The sequence below is a fragment of the Cyphomyrmex costatus genome, unplaced genomic scaffold (assembly GCF_001594065.2).
Source record: "Cyphomyrmex costatus isolate MS0001 unplaced genomic scaffold, Ccosl1.0 scaffold123, whole genome shotgun sequence".
NCBI lineage: Eukaryota > Metazoa > Arthropoda > Insecta > Hymenoptera > Formicidae > Cyphomyrmex > Cyphomyrmex costatus.
Window position 1 is genome coordinate 1,531,119 of NW_017275207.1, and position 22,145 is coordinate 1,553,263.

At 29.1% G+C, this 22,145-nt stretch overlaps 2 protein-coding genes across 4 annotated transcripts; one reads left to right on the plus strand and one right to left on the minus strand.

The window, feature by feature from the left end:
• The first annotated feature begins 7,876 nt into the window (after positions 1–7,876).
• Positions 7,877–12,879, plus strand: Clk (circadian locomoter output cycles kaput protein Clock). Its single transcript, XM_018550555.1, has 11 exons — positions 7,877–7,923; positions 8,002–8,150; positions 8,359–8,450; positions 8,547–8,751; positions 8,821–8,916; positions 9,262–9,337; positions 9,411–9,649; positions 9,722–9,957; positions 10,942–11,370; positions 11,992–12,165; positions 12,429–12,879. Exons 1-11 carry the CDS (start codon positions 7,886–7,888, stop codon positions 12,876–12,878), a joined length of 2,184 nt encoding a protein of 727 aa, XP_018406057.1. The 5' UTR covers positions 7,877–7,885; the 3' UTR covers position 12,879.
• Positions 12,880–14,788: 1,909 nt separating this feature from the next.
• Positions 14,789–20,970, minus strand: Hn (phenylalanine hydroxylase). Of its 3 annotated transcripts, none has more exons than XM_018550554.1 (8): positions 20,807–20,970; positions 18,281–18,328; positions 18,042–18,196; positions 17,046–17,228; positions 16,521–16,717; positions 15,783–16,045; positions 15,282–15,511; positions 14,789–14,997 (listed from the first exon to the last, which is right to left on the minus strand). In XM_018550554.1, the coding sequence occupies exons 1-8, from the start codon at positions 20,897–20,899 to the stop codon at positions 14,835–14,837; spliced, it is 1,332 nt and encodes a 443-aa protein (XP_018406056.1). In that variant the 5' UTR covers positions 20,900–20,970; the 3' UTR covers positions 14,789–14,834. The 3 variants fall into 3 exon arrangements, with proteins under 3 accessions (XP_018406056.1, XP_018406054.1, XP_018406055.1); XM_018550552.1 differs by having other exon boundaries at positions 18,281–18,418; XM_018550553.1 differs by lacking the exon at positions 20,807–20,970 and adding an exon at positions 18,757–18,819 and having other exon boundaries at positions 18,281–18,418.
• Positions 20,971–22,145: the final 1,175 nt, after the last annotated feature.

Below are 22,145 nucleotides of genomic sequence, written 5' to 3' on the forward strand. Positions count from 1 at the left end.
TTTTGTTATGACGCTTTCTTTCCCGTCAAGCGTTTTTCCCCTGATATTGTCATGTGAGACATACTTTTGTTTGCAATATTAGTTTCTCCCCCGGTGCCTTTATCATTGAAAAGAAAAGTGTGGTTTAATGTTACATTTACTTTACATCTTACGAAGATGGCTTGATCTCTGATCCCTATCCCTGCCGTCATGCCCCTCTGAACATAATAAACACGGTCGCCCCCCTTGACTACAAGTTTTTGAGAACAAAAGAAAAAATAAAAAAAATGAAACAGTGAACAACGCGTAAAAGACTAAATTGAAATGAATCCTATTGGGAATCTGTAAGATTAAAGAACAAAAAAAAAAAAGATTAAAAAATCACATAATATTTAAGGTCATGAATTTATAAAGATATTTACACTCTAAGAATAAAGAGAATCTTCTGTGGCAGCATAATATACGGAAAATTACTAGTTCGACACTTAAACTAACCGTATGTTGGGGACGAGGACGAAGGATTTTCTGGATACGTAGACGCGAGGATAGTGTCCCGACGATCCTTCGGATAACTGCGTCTTCCGACAGTGATGTAACTATTAACACGTAATCCCTTAACGTTATATTTTTCCGGTGGTAGCTCTTGCGTTGATACTAAACGCTTCGTTTCCGGTACTGGTAGCAGCGCGCGAGCGACATTAGAGGCGTCTATGACGACGATCGCTGCGTTTAGTGAAAATTCGAGAGCTGCATTAGCCACCGGCAGTTTGTGATATATTTAGTGAAACAAATTAAAAAATGGTTGTTATTCAAATTAAAAAAAAAAAAGAGAAGAAAGAGAAAGAAAGAGGAAGAGAGAAGAGAAGCGCCTAGCGGTTTTACATCCACACACATACCAAAAGGATTTGGTATAACTGCGCACGCTGCTGAGAGCGATCCGATCTGTATAACTGAGACTAGATCTCATAGGGCATTTCGTGGTAGATGATGAGCGAAAGGTTGCCTTTCAAAGACTTTTTTGTGATCTCTGTAATTTCAGAGAACGTTTGAGTCGAGTAATCAATTTATATGAGGACAATTTGAAGATTGAATCCGATACTTTAACACAGATATAAAATAATTTTTTAGACTTGAGAAAGTAATGAAATCTTTATTAGAGTAATTTAAAAAAAAAACAACTATATCAATTTTAAAGTTTATCTATATTTTTCAATCTTCAGACTCCTTTTGCGAATGAAATCAAAGGAACTGAAAGTGTCACTTTAAATCAGAGTTATCGCTTTTAAGATGACACCTTTAGTTTCACCAACGTTAGTGATTGTGTTCATTGATTGTAGAAACTAAGACTTTTTCAGACAACTAAACGCTTCTTTGAAAAGGTAACGAGCACTATCAACCTACCAGAGAATTTAATATTTATTGTAACACAAAAATTTCATTAACATCAAGCCATTTCAATTCATTACGAGATACATAATTTTTTATGACGGATTTAACAACGCAGATTGAATCACCATCTTATATACCATCTTACATCGCCGACTTCCTCTTAGCAGCGTCGACCGCCGTATATAACTAATTGTAAATTTTAGGTATTACCGCGCGTATAATAAGGAAAAAAACGATAAGTGAGAATGAGACGAACTATCGTGAAGGAGAGGAGGAATAAGAAAATAAACAAAAATGATATAATACACATAACAACACACACACACTATATATATATTGTAATATTATTTTTCGAACATAGTAATGTAATGTAGAATATAATATATATATTATATATATATTATCGTATCGTAACGCGATCATTTCGTATAGCGCTAGGCTGGACGAGGTGTTTTTGGAAGTTTAAGAGAATTAATTAAGGTGGGCCAGAAGCGGGCGGGCGTGCTGAACGGCGCGAGGTCACACTGATATTTTTACCAAGTTTTTCGAATATTGGAGATCCCCACGATTCCTATATAATGAGAACTTAAATGTATCCTCGCGCCACTGCCGCCTCCGCGCTATTTATTAGCGTACACCCGCCGACCAGTCGTCGAAATTCGATTTGGACTCACGTCGTGTTCAACTTCGTACAAATATGGAAGCAGACAACATATAAATACACACTATGCATATAACACATATAAAACGTACACATATGAACAACAACATAAATGATACGATTGTGTGATCGATGTTTATTCCGAAACTGCGATCATAAGATTAGCTTCTAATGTATAATTAATTGATCTCCATTATACATTCAGGGAGCAATTGACGTTCTTTTATAACAAATCTAAATTTTGCATTTTAAACCGAAAGATGCATTGGTCTTTTTATTTAACAATAAAGAAATGCAGCGAAGATGCAAAATTGTGCCATCTGTTTGTAAAATAGATTTTAAACACAAAAATGATATATTTTTTAAGTAGATATATAAAGGTTATAAAAATATATTTTATTGCAGATAGATATATATCCGAGTTCTGTGTAGAGACACCATTTTCACGAGATAACATAATTATCTCTTTTGATTTCAAAATGTTTTTTAACATAACACTCTAATTCGGCAATTACTTGAAATCAAGTCTGTGTCGGTTGTTCCCGTCCTATAATAAAGTACAATTAGGCAATATTAATGGAACAGAAAATAATACATATAGATAAAACGCATCTGTTGCAGTTCAGTAATCTTGAATTATTGACGACTGGCCTGCGGAGAATTTTCAATTTGTCGCGCCGAAGATCGAAACGATGTTAATCGAGATAACGCGGCGAACGAAATCAATCTTTGGTGAAACGCGTCGTAGCTTTCTTATTTAATTATGGCGTTTCGTTCTTCGAGGCGATGCGTGCGTATCTTAATTTTTCATTGTTCACAGAAGGGACGAAGAATCGAACAGAGAAAGAGGTGTGTACAGTGGGAATGGTTGGCTACTGTAATATGAGTAAAAGAAAAAAGAAAAGGAAAGTCAAAACTCACTCTCCCATTCCCTCCTGCCTTTCCTCTCCCTTCATCTCCTACTTTTTAAATCCATCACTTTTGGAAACTCCTCGAGTGTCGGCCCGATATGGAATATGGACACCATAAAGAGAGATGTTTCCCGACGGCGAGAAAAAAATGTAAATTTTGCGAGGACTAATGTAATACGTAAAAAAAAAAAAAGAAAATGAAAAAGAAAATGTTTACTAATACGTTGTGTTTTAACATACTTGTCGGGATTATTGATTGCCGAATATGCGCCCTACAAAAATTCAAAACTTACGACGAGTTGCGGCTAAGATAGACTTCTTCCTTTCGTTTTGTTTTTATATGCAGTTGTTATTCGATATTTTGTTGTACGAATATGCTGGCATGTTGAATCGTGGATGAGAACCAAGAGTCGCGAAGCTGGACATATCTATTTTTTGCGAGGCGCAATCCGCTCGTTGCGGCGTTTAAGTTTCGCATGTCCAACTACTGTATTAAGATCGCTCGTGACAACCTGTTTTGTCCATCCTTCCCTTGAGCGAATTTGATTCACAGTTTTATTTAGCTCAGCAAAACTTTCGCAGCAATATTTCGTACAATGCAGATAGACTGTCGTAAAACTTGTCGCACGAGCAGATTGCGCGTCGTTTTTAATAGAGAAGAGAAGTAACTATACGGACTAGAAAGGAAAATTAACATTGTGATGTTCATTGATCAAATATGTCAAAAGAAGAAGGCCCACTGGTTGAGGCCCGACATTTCTGAGTACACTATAAATAATAAATATTATGTAAAATTTATTGAATACTGTGCACACACTTATTGCATACCTTATATCCATTATGTACAAAATGTCTTGGATAATGAAGAACTGATTAAGCAAATTAATGGGGTTATTCTAAATTTATGCAGTTTAAACGGTTTATTTAATTAAGGCGGATTATAATTTTGGAAAAGGTTCATACGATTTATTTCTACATCCAGGGAATCTTCTCACAGTGCCGTAAGAATAATGCCCGCACTGTAACAGGTAACTGCTTTTACATCATAACATAAATTTGACAATCTATATGCCAAAAACTTTTTTTAAGAATACTTTCTGAGAATGTTAATGACATTTCTTAACTTTGATAGCAAAAATGAGCAAGCAGATTTAAAACAATTTAATTTTTAATACTTCTAATATTATTATAAAATAGAATATACAGTTGATAAATGCTGTAAGCGAGAGGCGTCCAAAAACGGGCAAAGTTTGAATTATATCAAGATAAAACATTAAGATTTTGAACAGTCGCTAAAGCTGCGAATGAAAAATATAGTTTTTTTTAAAGGCATTTTATACGTCTATCTTCCACCTTTTCCGTTTATCCTAACGAAAAAAGTCGTGTGTTGTCTTGTGGTAGAGACAAATTGTGACGGTCAATCTCCCTTACAATTAGAGTATTTCTTTGCGAAACAATACCATCAGTTTGGCGCAAACGTCGTGAAATTTATACTCGTGGAGACGATATTTCACGAGATATCAGATGTCACGTCCGTTGGGAATTGCATTACGGACGTTCAGCGGCGTTGCTGCAACGGGATGGCATGCGCAGCATGCAAGCTAGCCGATGTTTGAAATAAACACATGTACGTAACCAATCGCGGCCGGTCGAATGTGCGCCGCGAGGTAATATACCGCGTGCATTCACCGCAAATGCACGATTGCAATAAGCGATAAAGCCGCGATTGCGCAGTGTCGGGAAAACAACTCGACTGCTATTTTCGCTACGTGAAAATCCATCCTGAGGTCGGCAGTGACGCGACCCGATATGGAAAATACAGGTAGGATTTTCTTTTCTCTCGTCGGGATTGAAAGAAAAAAAATATGTATAAGAGTGCAAATAGTACAGGATTATTTATTTTATAATGAAATATTGAGAAGCGAAAATACGGAAAATTGTAGGCGCTGAAAAATTCTCTTTTGAAATATGATAAAAAATGAATACTATACATACAAGTGATAATTTTATTAAATGTGTATGCGCGCTCTTGTGTGAGTCCTTTATAAATTTTAAAGATTTTGAAAAAAGAAACTATAATGTTTATTTATATGTTCTTTTTCTGGCGATTAGTACAAATATTTGATGTACGACGTTGTAGACACAAATATACATTTATCGCTGCGATTCGCAATACAAGATCCAAAGTTCAAAGCTTTTCTAGAGCCAATTGTTTCTTTACTGAAAAAGACAAATAATTTTATATACTCAATTGTTTAAGAAAAATAAGTTTATAGCAGAAATCCATAGATTTGTATCTTTGAAATAATGAATTTTTGAAACTTCAGTTCAGTTATCGAAATAAAAATATTAATACGCTACTCTTAAAGTCACCGGGTGCGACGAATTGAGATGTCTGGAGGCTGTAATTTATACAAAATTTGATTAAGAAATAAACTCTTATAAAATATAGAGCATTATCAGCGCGCAGTTTCACGGAGCGAAGGGGACTTTTGCGGAGGCGGTTGGCAGGTCTGGCTTGTCTGTTTCTACTTGGCCTACTCTCCGTGTGTCCCGCATGGGTTTTCGCAATCGCCGCGCGGAATCGCGGTAAAAACTCGCGATTACCTTCACGATCGATTAAGCTCGGCGGCGCGGATAATGAACCTGAGTGTGACGATGCAAGGCGCTGCTACAGTCGGCAATCCGTTGCAGCGTCCTGCGTGATCGCGCGTTCGACTCCGAGGCGTCGTGAAAATCGGAGCGACCGTCGTCGAGGCGGATGGTCGCCGCGGAGTGTTTCTCCTGAAAAATGTGGCGGTGCTTTCGACGAGAAACGTCACTCAGTGCGGCCGAATACGACATTATTGACGGACGATTGGTGAAAGACTCGAAAGATCCAAAGTACTTCCTCGACTTGAGGTCTTGCAAAAATTCGCGTGCAGTCTCGTGCTTATACGTGCGCAACAGCGCACGTATAGTTGGTGCACGGCGGGCTGTAACACGCGGGCATCCCTTCTCTCAATCGAAGTGGGACACTCGGTTTCTCGCTGGTGGATGGACAATTTAGGCTCTCCGTACAAGAACATCCGTAACACGTTACATTACGTTATTGTAAATGCCGAATCGAATAAACTCAAGCCTGTACGTAACAGTAAAAAATATCAACTTATGCATAAAGACAATCGTAACGTAATAATGTTTACTGTTATGTTATGATTTTCTTTGTAATGTAAGTTTATTTTTACGTAGAGACTTTAGTTTACGATTAATATTTATAAATAGAAACTAAAAAGACAAATGAAGAGTTAAACATTAAAATTAATCGCGTAGTCAAAAGATAAAATGAAATAATATAACATGACAGGAAAGCGAGAATAAATTCGAAGATATAAAAATATACATATATATAAAAAAACAAGAACAGACTTAATACAAAAATAAATAACCGTAATCATAAAATCTATAAAACTTTACATGTTTCGACTCGTGGATTGAGTCTTCCTCAGAAGTAACAGACAAAAAAACATGGTGCGGATAAATCATTGATGAAATAAAGATGCATCCGTCATCAAGGTAAGGAATTCATTATAAACGATTGAGTCTGTTCTTGTTTTTTTATACATATGTATATTTTTATATCTTCGAATTTATTCTCGCTTTCCTGACATGTTATATTATTTCATTTTATCTTTTGACTACGCGATTAAAGAAATTTTAATGTTTGACTCTTCATTTGTCTTTTTAATTTCTATTTATATTTTAGAATAAGAGTCCTTTACTTATCTATTTATTATTGATTAATATTTAATGTAACGTAACGCATTACGGATGTTCTTGTAAGGAGAGCTTTAAACATTTAATTCTTCTCAGTGCGGCGCCTTCTAATTTGGTTACTGACGATCGTTCTCCTGTATTATAAACTGTTTTACTGAGTTTCTGTGTGTGGACATTTCAATGTGATCGTAAAACTTAATGACACTTTTTAGTGAATTTATTATTATTACAGAATGATCTCGAACTTATCTCGATCTATTGATCGAACTTTTTAAATATTGTAAATTTGTGAACGAGTTTTACTATTTCTTTATTGTGGACTGTAATGACTATACGATGACTGCCGTAATTATCGCGTGATAAATTAGTAGTTGAAAAAACTGTCTTATGGAAAAAATATTTATCTAAATGTGCAAAAGGATTTAAGCACCATTAATCCGAGAATTTGTCCATTGCATAACACATACTGCATCGATTAACATAGTAAATATTTAATACAAATGTACATCTTCTGAATGCGCATATCTACTCATTCTAAATTTTTTATGTGTGCAAAATATTGAATTTGAATAAATATTTGTTTGAATAGTTTTAAATAAATATTTACTAAATATAAACATATATTTATTTAGTACAAAAACTATTGATTTGATGTAACCATTTATTAATGAGTAAATATTTATTTATACTGTAAGTAAATGTTTATTTAGTACTATTCAAAGAAATGTGTACTAAAATTTAATATTTTTTAATTAAATAATATTTAAATAATTTTTTTACGATATGTATACATATATCTTTCTTTATTATTATTTTGCTATATAAACTAAAATAATCTTTCGTTAAAGCAAAGCATGATATATTATTTATGAATATAGAGTAATAAATTTTCTTTTCTTTTTCTTTTAAATTTTATAACTTAATAGATAATTATAAACAAATTATTAATATTTTAGGTATTTTTTGTTTACGAAATGTGTATTATATTATTTAAAATTAGCGAAACTCAAGTAAAAATTCAATTAACATCACTTTAGCAACAATATAAAAGTAACCATTTCAATATCACACTTTCCTCTTTATAGAAGCAGTAGTACTACCAGTATAAGAAGTAACATTGTACAATTTCATTTCTTCAAGAAATTTTAATATATTAAATTGAAGAACACGATTTGTCTTGAGCGACATCATGGACGATGATATTGATGATAAAGATGATACAAAACGGTAAGAACACATTAAAAATTCTTACGCAACTTATTATATGTTTGTCGCAATAAACATTAAACATATAAATGTTTTCAGAAAATCGCGTAATCTCAGCGAAAAGAAACGCAGAGATCAATTTAACATGCTTGTAAACGAGCTCGGTAGTATGGTTAGTGCAAATACGCGAAAAATGGATAAATCTACGGTGTTGAAGTCGACAATTCTATTTTTGAAAAACCATAATGGTAGGCGCAAGACTCTTCATAACACTCTATTTGAAACCAAAATATCTTTGCAAATATTTTTATTTAAAATTGTTAAGCGTTTTTGTTTTAAATTGTTAACTAAAGTAAACTCAAAGTTTCTAGTAAATTAGAGTTATTTTTTGTTTTAAAATTACTTGATAAACTTTTAAATATCACTTTTCTGAATTATAATTATGCTTGTTTTTAGAGATAGCAGTTAGGTCGAGAGTCCATGAGATTCAAGAAGACTGGAAACCGTCTTTTCTCTCTAACGAAGAATTTACTCATCTTATATTAGAGGTAAAATCACGCACCACAAAATCATAAAACTAGACTAAGATGAACTTTATAGTATTATAGAAATATTTACTAATATATACGTTTATATAAATGTAGGCATTAGATGGATTTATAATGGTTTTTTCTTCAAACGGACATATTTATTACGTTTCTGAGAGCGTTACGTCTCTACTTGGGTATCTTCCAAATGAATTGGAAAACATTACTATTTATGATATAACGTATCAAGAAGATCAACCGCATTTATACAATGTTTTATTGAATCCTGGAAGCACACGAGATAGACGTAGTATAAAAAAAGGTACTTTTTATAGTTATGAGAAATTAGGAAATTTATATGACTTTTATTAAGTACAATTTTCTGTGACAGAGGATCAAATTTCTTTTACGTGTCATATCAAAAGAGGCGGACTCGATTTTCGGGAAGAATCTATCTACGAACTTGTACATTTTATCGGATACTTTCGTGAGTAAAATATGTATCTCAAAACTTTTAAATTTGTTAAATAACTACTTTACATTTCACCTTTGTCTCTCTCAGAGCTAACGTCAAAATTTGTAGCACAGTTACTGACACTGGGTCTGATTGATTTAATTTATTAAATTAATATTATAACTAAAAGACATTAATTAATTTTAAAATGACACAACTTGTATAAAAAAATAAATACTAAATTTATTTTAATAATAATATTTCAAATTTGCAGACGTAATATAAAGGATAAGATATAATTGAGAGACTTTAGTAGATACATCGTTAGTTCTGGAGAGTTAAAATGGAGTTTTATTAAATAATATTGTATTGTTACAGGTTCTGCTATGGATAGCGATGTTGACAATCTATTGCCAAGTCAGAAACTTAGTAATATTAGCGGATCAGATAACAAGTATTATCGCTAACCATATATATGAATATAAAAACAAAATCGTATAGCAATGTATTTACGTTTAATTTTGCAGATTGGTTTTCGTCGGTACGGGACGTTTGCAAACTCCTCAGCTCATCCGAGAATTATCCGTGACGGATAGTACGAAGTCAGAATTCACATCTCGCCATAGTCTCGAATGGAAATTTCTATTTTTGGATCACAGAGCTCCGCCCATTATCGGATACCTACCTTTTGAAGTTTTAGGCACTTCTGGTTACGATTATTATCATGTAGATGATTTAGACAATGTAGTTACGTGCCATGAATCACGTAAGTATTAAAAAATATAACTGACCATGCAGTTGGTTATTAATCATATTGTAATTTGTGTTATTTTTTTAGTGATGCAGAAAGGCGAGGGAACGTCTTGCTACTATAGATTCCTTACGAAAGGCCAGCAATGGATTTGGTTGCAAACTAGATTCTACATCACCTACAATCAATGGAATTCAAAACCTGAATTTATCGTGTGCACGCATTATGTGATCAGTTATGTCGATGTAATGAAGAAATTGCGCATGGAATTAGGGGATTATGACAAAACGCAAAATCAAGATGTTTTACTGCCCGTAAAACAAGTAAGACGACAGATGACACGCGATTATAGAATTTCATAATTATTGTGACGTTAGTCGCACAGCACAAAATAAATGCGTTTGTATAAACGCGAGGAATGGACGCTACAGAATGATTTTACGACACTGATTATGAGAAAAAATTTCTAGTTAAAAATGAACGAATCAGTAGATTTTAATCATATAAAAAATGATATTTATCACAATTAGATATTTCATTATCTTAATTAGAATTTCAATTGATACAGTCAGATATTTATTTGTTCATTTTCAACCAGAAATTGTTCTCATTGTAGCTTTATTAAAGCAATGATATTATATCATTATTAGAAAAAAAGTTTGTTATTCAAATTATACAAGATTTATGCAGAACGAATGTTTAATAGATATCTATTATTTTTTAAAAATTTATATCGATTAATATCACGTGATTAATTTAATTTACGTATATATTTATTTTGAATATATCCAGATAATATGCACATTCAATATTGGTACATAAAACATCTTTAAGATGAGAATTTATGTTAAGCTGTCCTAAAGAAGTTTTATATTTCAGTCCTGAATGTGCTTTGTCTAAGTAATTTTATTAATGTTGAAAAAAATATTGCGGACAAAATATTTGTTATAGGAGAAGTAAATAGATAAAATTAAACAATGCAATAGAGAATCAAAAGTACGTAATAAAGAAGAAAGCAACAAGCAGACGTTAATATAGATATATATCTATTATACTTCTTCTTCCGACAAATTTTTTAATTAACAAGTATGATATATTAATAACTATTTAATTTAAAACAAAAAAATAATAATACAATATATAAAGTAATAAAAATTAAAAAAATTTTTTAGAAAGAGAGAAACAGGAGAAAGAAAAAGGATCCTTCTTTATGTATGCAAATATCTATAATATTAATATGATTTAAACTTTATTATATTTGCGTGTATATATATTTACCTTTAGTTTATATCTTCACGCATATACAGGTAATAGCATCTTGTCAAACATCATTAACGCAATGGTCAAACAAATCATCAAGGACATCGAAGTCGATGACAGTCGCTTCTAATCTCCGACAACGCGGTGACGGTTCCAATACGTCCTCAGTATCCGTCTCATTACGAAGTTCACCACAATCACAAATAACGCATGGATCAAACGCAGCTTCTGCAAGCAGTTCTGTTGTATCGAAACCAATAGCTTCGGTTGACAGTAGGCAACAGCAACAAGCGCAGCAGCAGCAGCAGCAACAGCTACAGCAACAGTCACAACCTGAACATCAACTTGCTGTTAATCAGTCATGTATTAATTTTATGGATCCCACACAATACGCAACGGTTAATCTGCAATCGGTCGTTACAACTGGATTTGCAACGCCTGCCACTCCAATTCTGTCAACTGTACCTACTCATGAGGTAAAAAAAAAAAACAAATAAATAATTCGCATTATTCAGGATTAATTGTATATTTGCTAACATAGGCCAGATTTGGCCTAGCGTAAGAAGAAGAACAAGAAGAATATTTGCACATTTATTTTATTGCATAACTATAGTTTATATAATAGTTTATAATAAAATATATAAACGTATATACCGATGTAATTATTAATAATAAATTTATATATATTTCTAACAACTAGTATAGCTCAATTAGTTTTTGACCTGGGAGGTAGATTAAGTTTAATTTGAAATTTATTTGAGCGGATATCAATTTAATTTAAAATATATAAACTATTTTCTGTTTTTTTTAAATCACATTTGAAATGTAATTTTTATTATATAATCGTATTTTGATTTATGTTTAATAAATTGGGAACAAACTGGGATTTTTTAAATCTTGTGTAATTCATGTACATGTATTTTTTTTTAAATTTGTTTGTTTTAAACGCGTAATAAAGTTATTTTAATCATATAAATTTATAATTATTATATATAAAGTTTGATCTATAATATTTACAATACTTTTGTATTATACTTACAAACAGTTTAATTATGTTTATGAAAATTTTGATTTTACTATATTTTTGATATTTTTAGATGTTGCATCAGCAAGGTATAGTAATGACTCCTTCGCAAAACCAAATACAGGACGAATTACAACGGAAACATGAAGAGCTACAACAATTAATTGTTCATCAGCAAGAAGAATTAAGAAGGGTTTCAGAACAATTGTTTATTGCTCGATATGGGATTCTTACGCCATTATTAAATGTTTGTATATTTTTAAAATATATTTATATTTTAAATATAAGAAATAATATTTCTTTATCTCTCTCTCTCTCTCTCTCTCTCTCTCTCTCTCTCTCTTTAATTTTTGGACTGATTTTTTTATTTAAGATATGGTTCTATCTGTATATTTATATGCTTTTTATGTATTTTACTTTCTAAACTTTTATTTGTTATAAATATTAAAATTATAGCTATTAATTTACATACTATCTGCTAAAAAAAGCTCATTGATATTTATATTTCAGGCTGGTATACCATATAATCCATCAAATCCGTGTCAACAAGCAAATCGATGTAGTACCAATAATACTAACGTGCAGTTACCCACATCTAATAGCGTACAAGGCGTAAATGTGCTTCCTATACCAATTACCGTGCCAGTGCCTATAGTGCCTACGGAATTATTTTCGCATTCTTTACAAGTGAATCCGTCACCAGGCTCGACGCATGGCAATGTAAGCGCTATAATTCAAACCCAACAGCAGCATTCGCAATTGCAACATCAGCCGCAGCAACAGCAGCAGCAGCAACAGCAGCAACAACAATCACAACAACAACAACAACAGGGGAGTTCACAGCAGGAAAGTAGCAATTCCAATCTCGTGCCTTTCCAGATCTGTTTACAGCAGGCCGAGATGATCTACAGTAACATGGAAGTGTCCTCAAATCAACAACAGAGATCAACGCAAAATTAAAAACAGCTTTAAAAAACTTTATTTTTTATATATTAATTGTATAAACAAAAACTTTCTTTATTTTTAAATTTAGAATTAAAAAAAAATTTTTTTATTTTTGAAAAAGTCTGTTTTGTTCATTTATTGCCATGAAAATAATAGCAGATAATATCTATAACTAATGTATTAAAAAGAAATATGAACATAATTTTTTTGTTTTACCTTTTTTATTCTAGAGGAAGATACAATTTTTGTAAAAAAATGTACGTTGCATGTGTATAAAAAAATTCTAATTGTAAAAAGAGAGTTATAATAAGCATTGTGATAGCGGTAGCCAAATATTACATAAAATGTAACAGAATTTTGGTATTTTAGTATGTGTGCAATTTATCATATATTGGTTATTTATCATTCTATCATTGTTGTATATTTGTTTATAATTGTATCATTATTTTTCTTGTGCAACGCAATCTATAAAGAGTTATATATAATACGAACTATCTATTAATTCTATTTTCAAAAAAAAATATGAGGCAATATACAGCAAAATATATACATATAATTATTGTGCAAATATATATTTTGCATAAAATCAAAATTTATAAAGATTAATTACGTTTATTATAAAATGATTTTTAAAAGAGTTAATTTTTGATAAGGAATAATAATTGTCACGTTAAGTAGAATTTTTTTTTTAATTTAAAATTTAATAATTTTCTTTTCAAATTACAACGGTATCAATATTTTATACACTTAATAATTGTTGCTTTATTTGCTTCTCTTTTATATATTAAAAATATAATTTATGTTTTTATACAGAAAAAGAGATTTTTTTAATTTAAAAATTGTTTTGGAAAAATAAGGTTTATTAATTAAATATTTAAAAGATAGTGATCGAGTTAATTATAATATATATGTATAGTGATAAAATTACAAATAACAAAAATTTTCGATAATATCTAAAAGAAATATTGAACTCATATACTAAAAGAATCTACGCACTTATTAAATAAAGAAGAATACTATTAAAAAAGTAAAAGTATATTATATTCAAAGTAAAATTTTTATATAAATTTTGATAATCTTTCGAGAATAATTTGATTGTTTTGTGGTAAACAATTGTAAACTTTTACAACAAGTGATATAATAGCTTCTATTGAAATAACACATCACGTTTATGTAGGTATATTTATTAAATTTATTTTTGTAATAAATGTTATCGAAGTCAATGGAGAAGGGACCAACCTCCATATTTTCCGGAACAGGGTGTGTATTCATATATTCGAATATTAATGGCGATAAAAATAATATATATTTTGTGGTATGTACATGTATAATGTTATCATTTTCATACATATCTGATGTATTTTAATATAGATGTATCTTAGATTGCTATAACATTTCATAATTGTTGCTCGATAGAAATATCGTTAATATACATTATAGAACAAAAAACAGTAAAATCGATCAAATTACGATGTGACCATATGTCCATATTGATGTGATGACAATATTCGTCAAACGACTGCGTAGAATATGAAATACAAAATTAATATTGATTGCGATATAAATAATTTTGGTAACGTTGACAATTTTGTATTACATAGTTGACAATATCGTATTATTGACAATTTCGTATCACGTATAATATATCATTTAAAATAAGTGTATTAAATAATTACTGTTTAAGAATTTAAGAAGTGTCTCTCTACAAGATTTTATCGTTCCTAATTATATATTTTTTGTTTTATTTTGTCATAATATAAATTTATTATGTTTAACAAAAATTATAAAGATGTATATGATGTAAAATATTTATTTAATATATTGAAATTAAAAAATTTAGCAAAGTGTTTAAAATTTTTTCTTTATACAAAAATGATCCTTTTATATAATAAGTATTTTATTAAAAATTATAAATAAATCGTGATACTGATTATTTTAAAACATATTATGTAGAAATAACGTAAAATAAAATTAAGGGTGCAGTTTTCTTAACGCATCCGTCAAAATTTGTACTTCTTGGTTCACGTTATTTACAAGAGCTTCCACTTGTTGTTTACTATCGATAATGCTGATACTCTGCGTATAAGCATCGTATCTCACTCCGAATTTCCTCGGTATGTTTTGAGCAAATTTTCTAAAATTAAAAAATGTATATTTTATTATTTTATTTAATATTAACGATTCCTTTTGTGTTCAGTTGGAACTATTACATAAATTTTAAATTTGCATGATAACTGCAAGTAAACAAGGATGTAACGTATTTCATGCGTAAAGCGCGTTATATCTTGCACAAAGTACATTACATCTTTGTATTGCCAATGTTGCGCTCTATACAATAGAAAGAAAATAAGCATTGACCTGGGGCGAGATAGATAAGAACGAATCTGCGACACATTTATTTATTGTTCTTATACTTACATCATCTTTTGCTTGGCGTCTTCAAAGTCTTCAGCAACAAAATATACTGGTTGATATTCTGTTATCGGATATTTTTGCAATGCTGTCTTCGGTGGATCAAAAGGTCGAAGCTCTGGCTTGCCGCTCAAACAATATTCCAATTCGCCAAAAGATGAGAGTAAACCAGCACCGTATGCCTTTAATTCTCCGTTTTGTCGACATATTCCGTATTCTACCGTAAACCAGAAGCACTACAAAAATAAATTGTATTTTAAATAAATTTACTACTATTTATTTTTTATTTTTTAAGTAACATTTTTTTTATTTTTACTTCTTTTATTAACGATCTTTCTATTATTAACGAATTTTAGTATTATTACAAGCCGAATAGTAGTTGTTTTTTTTTTTTTTTTTGGATTATCATAACATTTTTACAACATAATCGGATTATTACGACTAATATATTTTATAGCTTTACAACATTACATGTTTTAAATTTGAAAAAGCAGGATATTTTAATACCGTTGCAAGTTTGTCTATATATTCATCTGGAGCACCAAGGGATGCCAAACCGATAACTTGTGAAAACTGTGCAAAAGATGGATCAGCGAGGAGTGGTACATGGCCTAAAATCTCATGGCACACGTCCGGTTCCGGCGTATAAAATGGTTTACTGCTATGTCGTATATATTGCGTGCTATGAAATACTCTGAAGGCTAATCCAGCCAGAAAATCACGTGAAGATAATAATCCTGCCACTGGGCGAAGTGTAAAGCCGGTAGAATCTGAAGAAATTGATTAAAAGATAGAAACCAGATCATGAAAATAAAATAATAGCATCAAATTACACTATCAGCTAATTAACAATTTATCTTTTCTATGGTATAGATAAGAGAAAGAAAAGTTGATTCTTGGACCCAAACAGAATTTATGCCATCTGGCATTGATATTGAATTTCAAAATTCTTAAACGTCTTACTACGGGAATAACACATTAATATATGGCATATATAATTTAATTTTTTATAACTTTCATAAAAATGAACATATTGTAAATTTTTTTTTAATTGGAACTATTAAGAAATATAACAGTACTAAGTAAACGTACGTATTTTTCATAATAAAATTAGTTATAAGCAATAGAAGAAGCATATTATGGAAAAGAAAATATGACATTGTAATGGTTTTCAAGAGTTAAATTAACTATAAAACTTTCTTTCCTACACACAGTATACATTAAAAAATGTTAATAAAATGTTACCTTTCAAAAAATTGGATATATCTTCTAATTGGGGTATATTGTCTTCTCGATAGCCGCAGTTTTCGATAAGTAGCGGAAAAACGTGATTATGTTCTCTGCACGCATACTTTGAATAAAGCTTGGTTAAGTTTTTAAAAATTACACCCCACGTAGCTATTTCTTCAGGCGTATATTCCACTTTTGGAATAGGTTGTCCGCTAAAATACAGTGCACATATTACATACAATATTTTTCTCTTTAATTGACATAAGTTCTAATAATTCTGATCAATATATAATATATATACATATAATATAATATATACGTATATAATAATACATACATATTTTTACAATACCAGATATATTCATTCCACCTCAAGGAATATACCAAGTCAAGAAAAAGTCAAAATGATGTATTTTTATGTCAAATTGATGATTTTTGGTTACAAAATTTAACATTTTTATTGACTTTAAGCATCAAAATAAATTTATTTTAATGTCATTTTAATTTTTTGTTGACTTTTATGTGTTTTTTGAGACTTACTGTTTGTAATGATAAGCAATATCTGCAAAAAATTTTCTTCTTTTCCTGTATACAGGATCGGTAAAACCTGGATGATCGCTGTCAAGTTCGGCACCATAAGACAAAATTTGATTAGCAAACTTATCGAGGTCGCGTATTCTTCTTGGAAACCATGGTACTGTATTTATATTGTCTTTGTGATTACTAAAAAGAAGTTATAATATAATTAACTTTCAATTTTATTATGTATATAATATATGATATTATTTTTTTACGTAAATATTGAAGTATTTATATATGCCAGATGAATATAAATATATCTGATGGAATAAAACGCATAAATATGAATTGATGATATGAAAAGAGTAAATTAATAAAAGTAATAATATATAATTTCATATATTATAACAATAAAGGCATCATAATAAAAATTAGTAGATAAAGAAGAATAAATGGTGAACTATGTTTTACTCATCAAGTGAACTTTCGGTTTAATATTAATATGAGAATTTCAAACACATTAATGTAATTTTATAATTCTTAACTTATAGTTAAAATTAATTATTTTCATAATTTACATTTAAAATTAATAACTTTTACCTGAAATATTTTTAATAAAATTGTTATAAAATAATATTATAATATAAATGCTTAAACATGTAAATACTTTTCATTCTAACAAGAATAAAATTATTTCTAATTTGAGATAACATTCCAGAGTTATATTGTTTGTGGTATATTGTTGAAGATATTTACAAATAAATAGATAGAACTTTAACTAAAAAAAAAGGAAATCTAAGAATGATATAAAATAATATGAAATAAAATAATAAATTTTAATATTAATTTAATCAAATTTTTTAAATAATTGTAGTAAAATGGTTAATAATAAAAATTAGTAAATAAAGCGGAATTAATAAAAAATAATGTAACAATATTACTATTTATAACAAGATTATTAGAAAAATTGAAAAGCATATTACAATTAATTTTTAAATAAATGTTAAAATCTCTTACCTAGAGATTATCGAAAAGTAGCTGCATTGATTTTGTAAAGCTTCAATTACAGAAGTTATATTACCACCTGGTGCACAGTCTACCATAAATTCATAATTATTTGGTCTTCGAAGAGAACTTCTGGATTCAATGTGCAATAGATTCACTTTGTGTTTCTAAAATAATGTGTGTCCTTAACTTATATGTATCTTTCAAATTTATATATACATATATTCTTTGATCAATATAGTTTCACTTACGACGAAAAGCTGAAGATATTTTCCTAGCGATCCAACTTCATCTTCTTCCTTCGGAGAAAAAATTAAGCAAGTGAAGCTTTTAATCGAATCTCTGTCTTCCTTGATATAATTTCCGCCATGGATTAATTTTGGTTGACACTATATTCAATATTAATTATAAACGCATTAAATAAAACTTTGAATAAATTTTTCTTTTCTAAGAATTTTTTAATAACTTTATCCGTTAAAAGACAACGTTTTAGTATGTTTTGATATTTCAAGATTTTTAAATATTTTGATGGTTATTATTTTAAAGGAGTTATTTTGTGATATTTGTAGCTAGTATTATAGTATTTACAGCTAATACTTTATTTATTAAATATTCTCATGAAAATAGACAAACATGATATAAATGTTTTCCAAATACTTTCACACACAATATGTAAAAGTTTACATAAATTTAAAATTAACAATTTTGTTTATTAAAAAACACATACCATTGGTACCATTACAATTGTCATTTTACGAATAAATTATGGCGGTTTTTAAATTCGAATATTCACGACTTGCGATAATTAAACTGTATAACGTAAACTAACGAATTAAAATGATGGTTGAGCGATATTTCTATATATATATGATTGCAAGAAATCCCCCTCCTGTTTTAAAATCTGATCGACTGTTAATTGGAAATCCTGACGTAAAGATTTTTGCGTCATAATGATTTTTTTATATATCTATAAATGTTTTTATAAACATAAAAATGATATGACATATCATAAAAGCAACAAGAACACTTTTTATGGACGATTAAACTTTTTGTTATAAAAAATAAACATAAAGTTTTGTATACTGTAATTCGTGAAAGGTTTTGCATCATTTCGATTATGTAGGATAGTTTGGAAATCGAGGCCGATTTCTCTGTGTAATTTGCTTGGAATAAAAAATGGTTTCACTGGCATGTATAAATTATGTGTATGTATAAGGAAATAATTATTACATTAAGAAAATCTAAAAAAAAATTTTTGATATTTTTATTATCGTTGTAAAATATTGTATAATTTTATTGTTAAAATTATATTTTAAAGTACGTAACACTGAAAGTTCTGTTTGATTAATAACGTAATTTCTCTCTCTGAGTACATCCAACAAATGAAAACTAACTTTTATTATATTTGATTGTATATTTTATATTTAAATCTTGATGATACATGTATTGAATAAAAATTAAATTGTTGTTTGCCCTTTAAAATTTTGTATATCTGTTTACACAAAACATACACAAAGTTGTAAGCATTGCTCATAATGTTTAATATAATTAAATAATTATAGTCAGCTAATTTATATGATCATCTAATTTAAATAATAAAGTCTTAATGTTGTCAAAATTGTATAATTTATTTTAGAAAAAGTTATTGTACTTTTAGAAAACGTTAATTAGAAAATATTTTAGTGAAGTTTTATTAAATGTTTTATTAAAATCATTTATTAAAATTGTATTAATTTCATATTAATACAATTTACAATTAAAAACACCATATAGTATATTATTTAAAAATATAACATATTTTTGATACGTATTAAATAATAGATTCTCTGTATTTATCAATAATATAAAATCATGGTATTTTTAAACTATACATTTTTAATCATACATTATAAATATGTTTATAAGTTTATATTATTTCTCTATAAATTTATATTGTTATTTTTATAAACTGAATTAATATAAATTGTTCCTATATTTAAACCATTGTAGGTATATTTCAAATAGTGTATAACAGTATGGTATAGAAATAACATAATACTTTTGTTATTACATATCGTTTTTCTATTTACATTTTTATTTGTTACATTACTATTTGTAGTTACATTATATTATAGGTTACATTATTATTTTTAAGTATAACTGTTTGATTGTGCTTTTCATCCTGTGAACGATTCCCTATCATTTGCGAGGGGATAACCACTAGTTGAAATATTGTCCCACAGATTACATGATTTTATTTGATTTCATACGATTTCATCTGATGAAAAATAATTTTTTTCACTATATATATGAAGTTATTTAGTAAAATAAACGATTATATCTGCGATATTAAACAGTTATTCCTTGTAATTGCATATGTAATTATCGAATTATACATAAGGATTTCGTATCAATCTTATTTTGATTTCAGGAACTCTATCCCACGATTACATCAAGTGGTTATCCCCTCGATCATTTGGTCCAGAAAATATCCAAAAATATTCATCTATTATATAATAAAAAATAAATATCTCTAACAAATTAATATTTTATTTTAAAAAGAATACTATAGGAAATAATAATGTATCTTGTTTTATTATTTCCTAATAATAATTTTAATTACACAATTAGAATTTCAGTAGGCCTTTGTGAATGAATCAAATTGCAACTTAAACAAGCCTTAGAATCAATTATTATTATGTAAAACAATTATAATTAAATACGTTTCAATCCTTATTTTGGATCCTTTTTAGTAATACATCGAGTGATACTAAAAGTAAATATATAATTTTAGTTACCTTATCTGGAGCTGAGTTGCTAAGAGATAAGTCCCTATTTTCTATTTTCTCGACGTTAAAAATTTGCTGACTTGTTTGCTTGTACATCGTCATTAAAAATTTAAAAATACGGACAATTAATAAACTTTCATTTAAAATGATTCAGTTTGTCCTTTATTCGTCCGGTGACACGGAAGAACTGATGCTTCGAACGGCGTGGCTATCAGCTTTAACAGGTTTCTTAGTAGAATTCTAACATTGCGAAACAGTGAAACATATATTAACTGATATATACAAAGAGTGCATTGCGATGAAATATGTTGTAAACTCATCATAAAGGGTCAAGAAGTTATCAAAAAATAACACGTACGATAATGTGATATCATTTACAAATTTTATGAAATAATTTATCTTTTATGTATGTAAATATATGTATATTTATTTTTTATACAAATTTTATTTATCTCTGCGCACTGCTAATCATATATACTGGTATCTTACAATTCGTGTGCACAGGTTGATATTCATTATCCGGTCTTATTTCAAGATTGTCTTATTAAGAATAATATACGACTTTGTAATTAGTCTATAACATCGAGACTAAGCAACAATCAAATTAAAATAAAGTGTTTTAAAAATAAGTAAAAAAGGAGGACCAATGTAAGCCAATGTCGAAGCACAGAGTATAAATTAACACTCATTGTTAAAATATTACATTGATATATTGCAATTAGTAATTGCAACTGTCAGTCAGTAATCGCAAATATTTACGGTTTTGGTAGTCTTCGCTAACAAAAAGTATATCGTAAATATTGAATTAAAAATGTCTAAAAAGAGAGTACATAAATATTTAAATAAATACAAAAGTTGGATTATAAGTTGTGAGATCTACAAAGCAGTAGCGAGAAAATTGTATTAAAAAATGGGTCATAAATTATACTCATAGTGGCTTCTTTTGTTTAAGAGAGGTCGTCTTAAATACAGTCTTAAAATGTCATAAACCAATTACAAAACTTACAAATACAGAACCGTATCTTAAGACATTACTTTTAAGTTTGTCTTAAAATAAGAACAAACTATGAACCGATCATGGATTGATATTCATAGGTCAGTATTCGTAGATTCTTATTTAAGACTATGTACTTTAGGTACAGCCTTAAGATATCATATATAAATCAATCATAGGTTAATATTAATGATCAGGTCTTATATTTAAGACCACCTTAATAAGTTTCGTTTTAAGACACTCTCTATACAGATACATAGTCGAGAATAATCAAAAACTTAATCAAAATCTGTATACGTGACTTGTCTTAAGAAGTATAAGTTTAAAATTATCTTATTAACCATTTCATAGTTG

What these genes read in the sequence shown, in the direction of transcription:
- Clk (XM_018550555.1), top strand. Translation starts at nt 7,886, where the DNA reads ATGGACGATGATATTGATGATAAAGATGATACAAAACG. An exon ending in GATAAAGATGATACAAAACG is followed by an intron (nt 7,924 to 8,001) that starts GTAAGAACACAT and finishes AAATGTTTTCAG; the next exon opens with AAAATCGCGTAATCTCAGCG. An exon ending in ATTTTTGAAAAACCATAATG is followed by an intron (nt 8,151 to 8,358) that starts GTAGGCGCAAGA and finishes GCTTGTTTTTAG; the next exon opens with AGATAGCAGTTAGGTCGAGA.
- Hn (XM_018550552.1), bottom strand. Translation starts at nt 20,899, where the DNA reads ATGACGATGTACAAGCAAACAAGTCAGCAAATTTTTAACGTCGAGAAA. An exon ending in ATTGCTTATCATTACAAACA is followed by an intron (nt 16,718 to 17,045) that starts GTAAGTCTCAAA and finishes ACTGTATTTTAG; the next exon opens with CGGACAACCTATTCCAAAAG. An exon ending in TATATCCAATTTTTTGAAAG is followed by an intron (nt 16,046 to 16,520) that starts GTAACATTTTAT and finishes CAATTTCTTCAG; the next exon opens with ATTCTACCGGCTTTACACTT.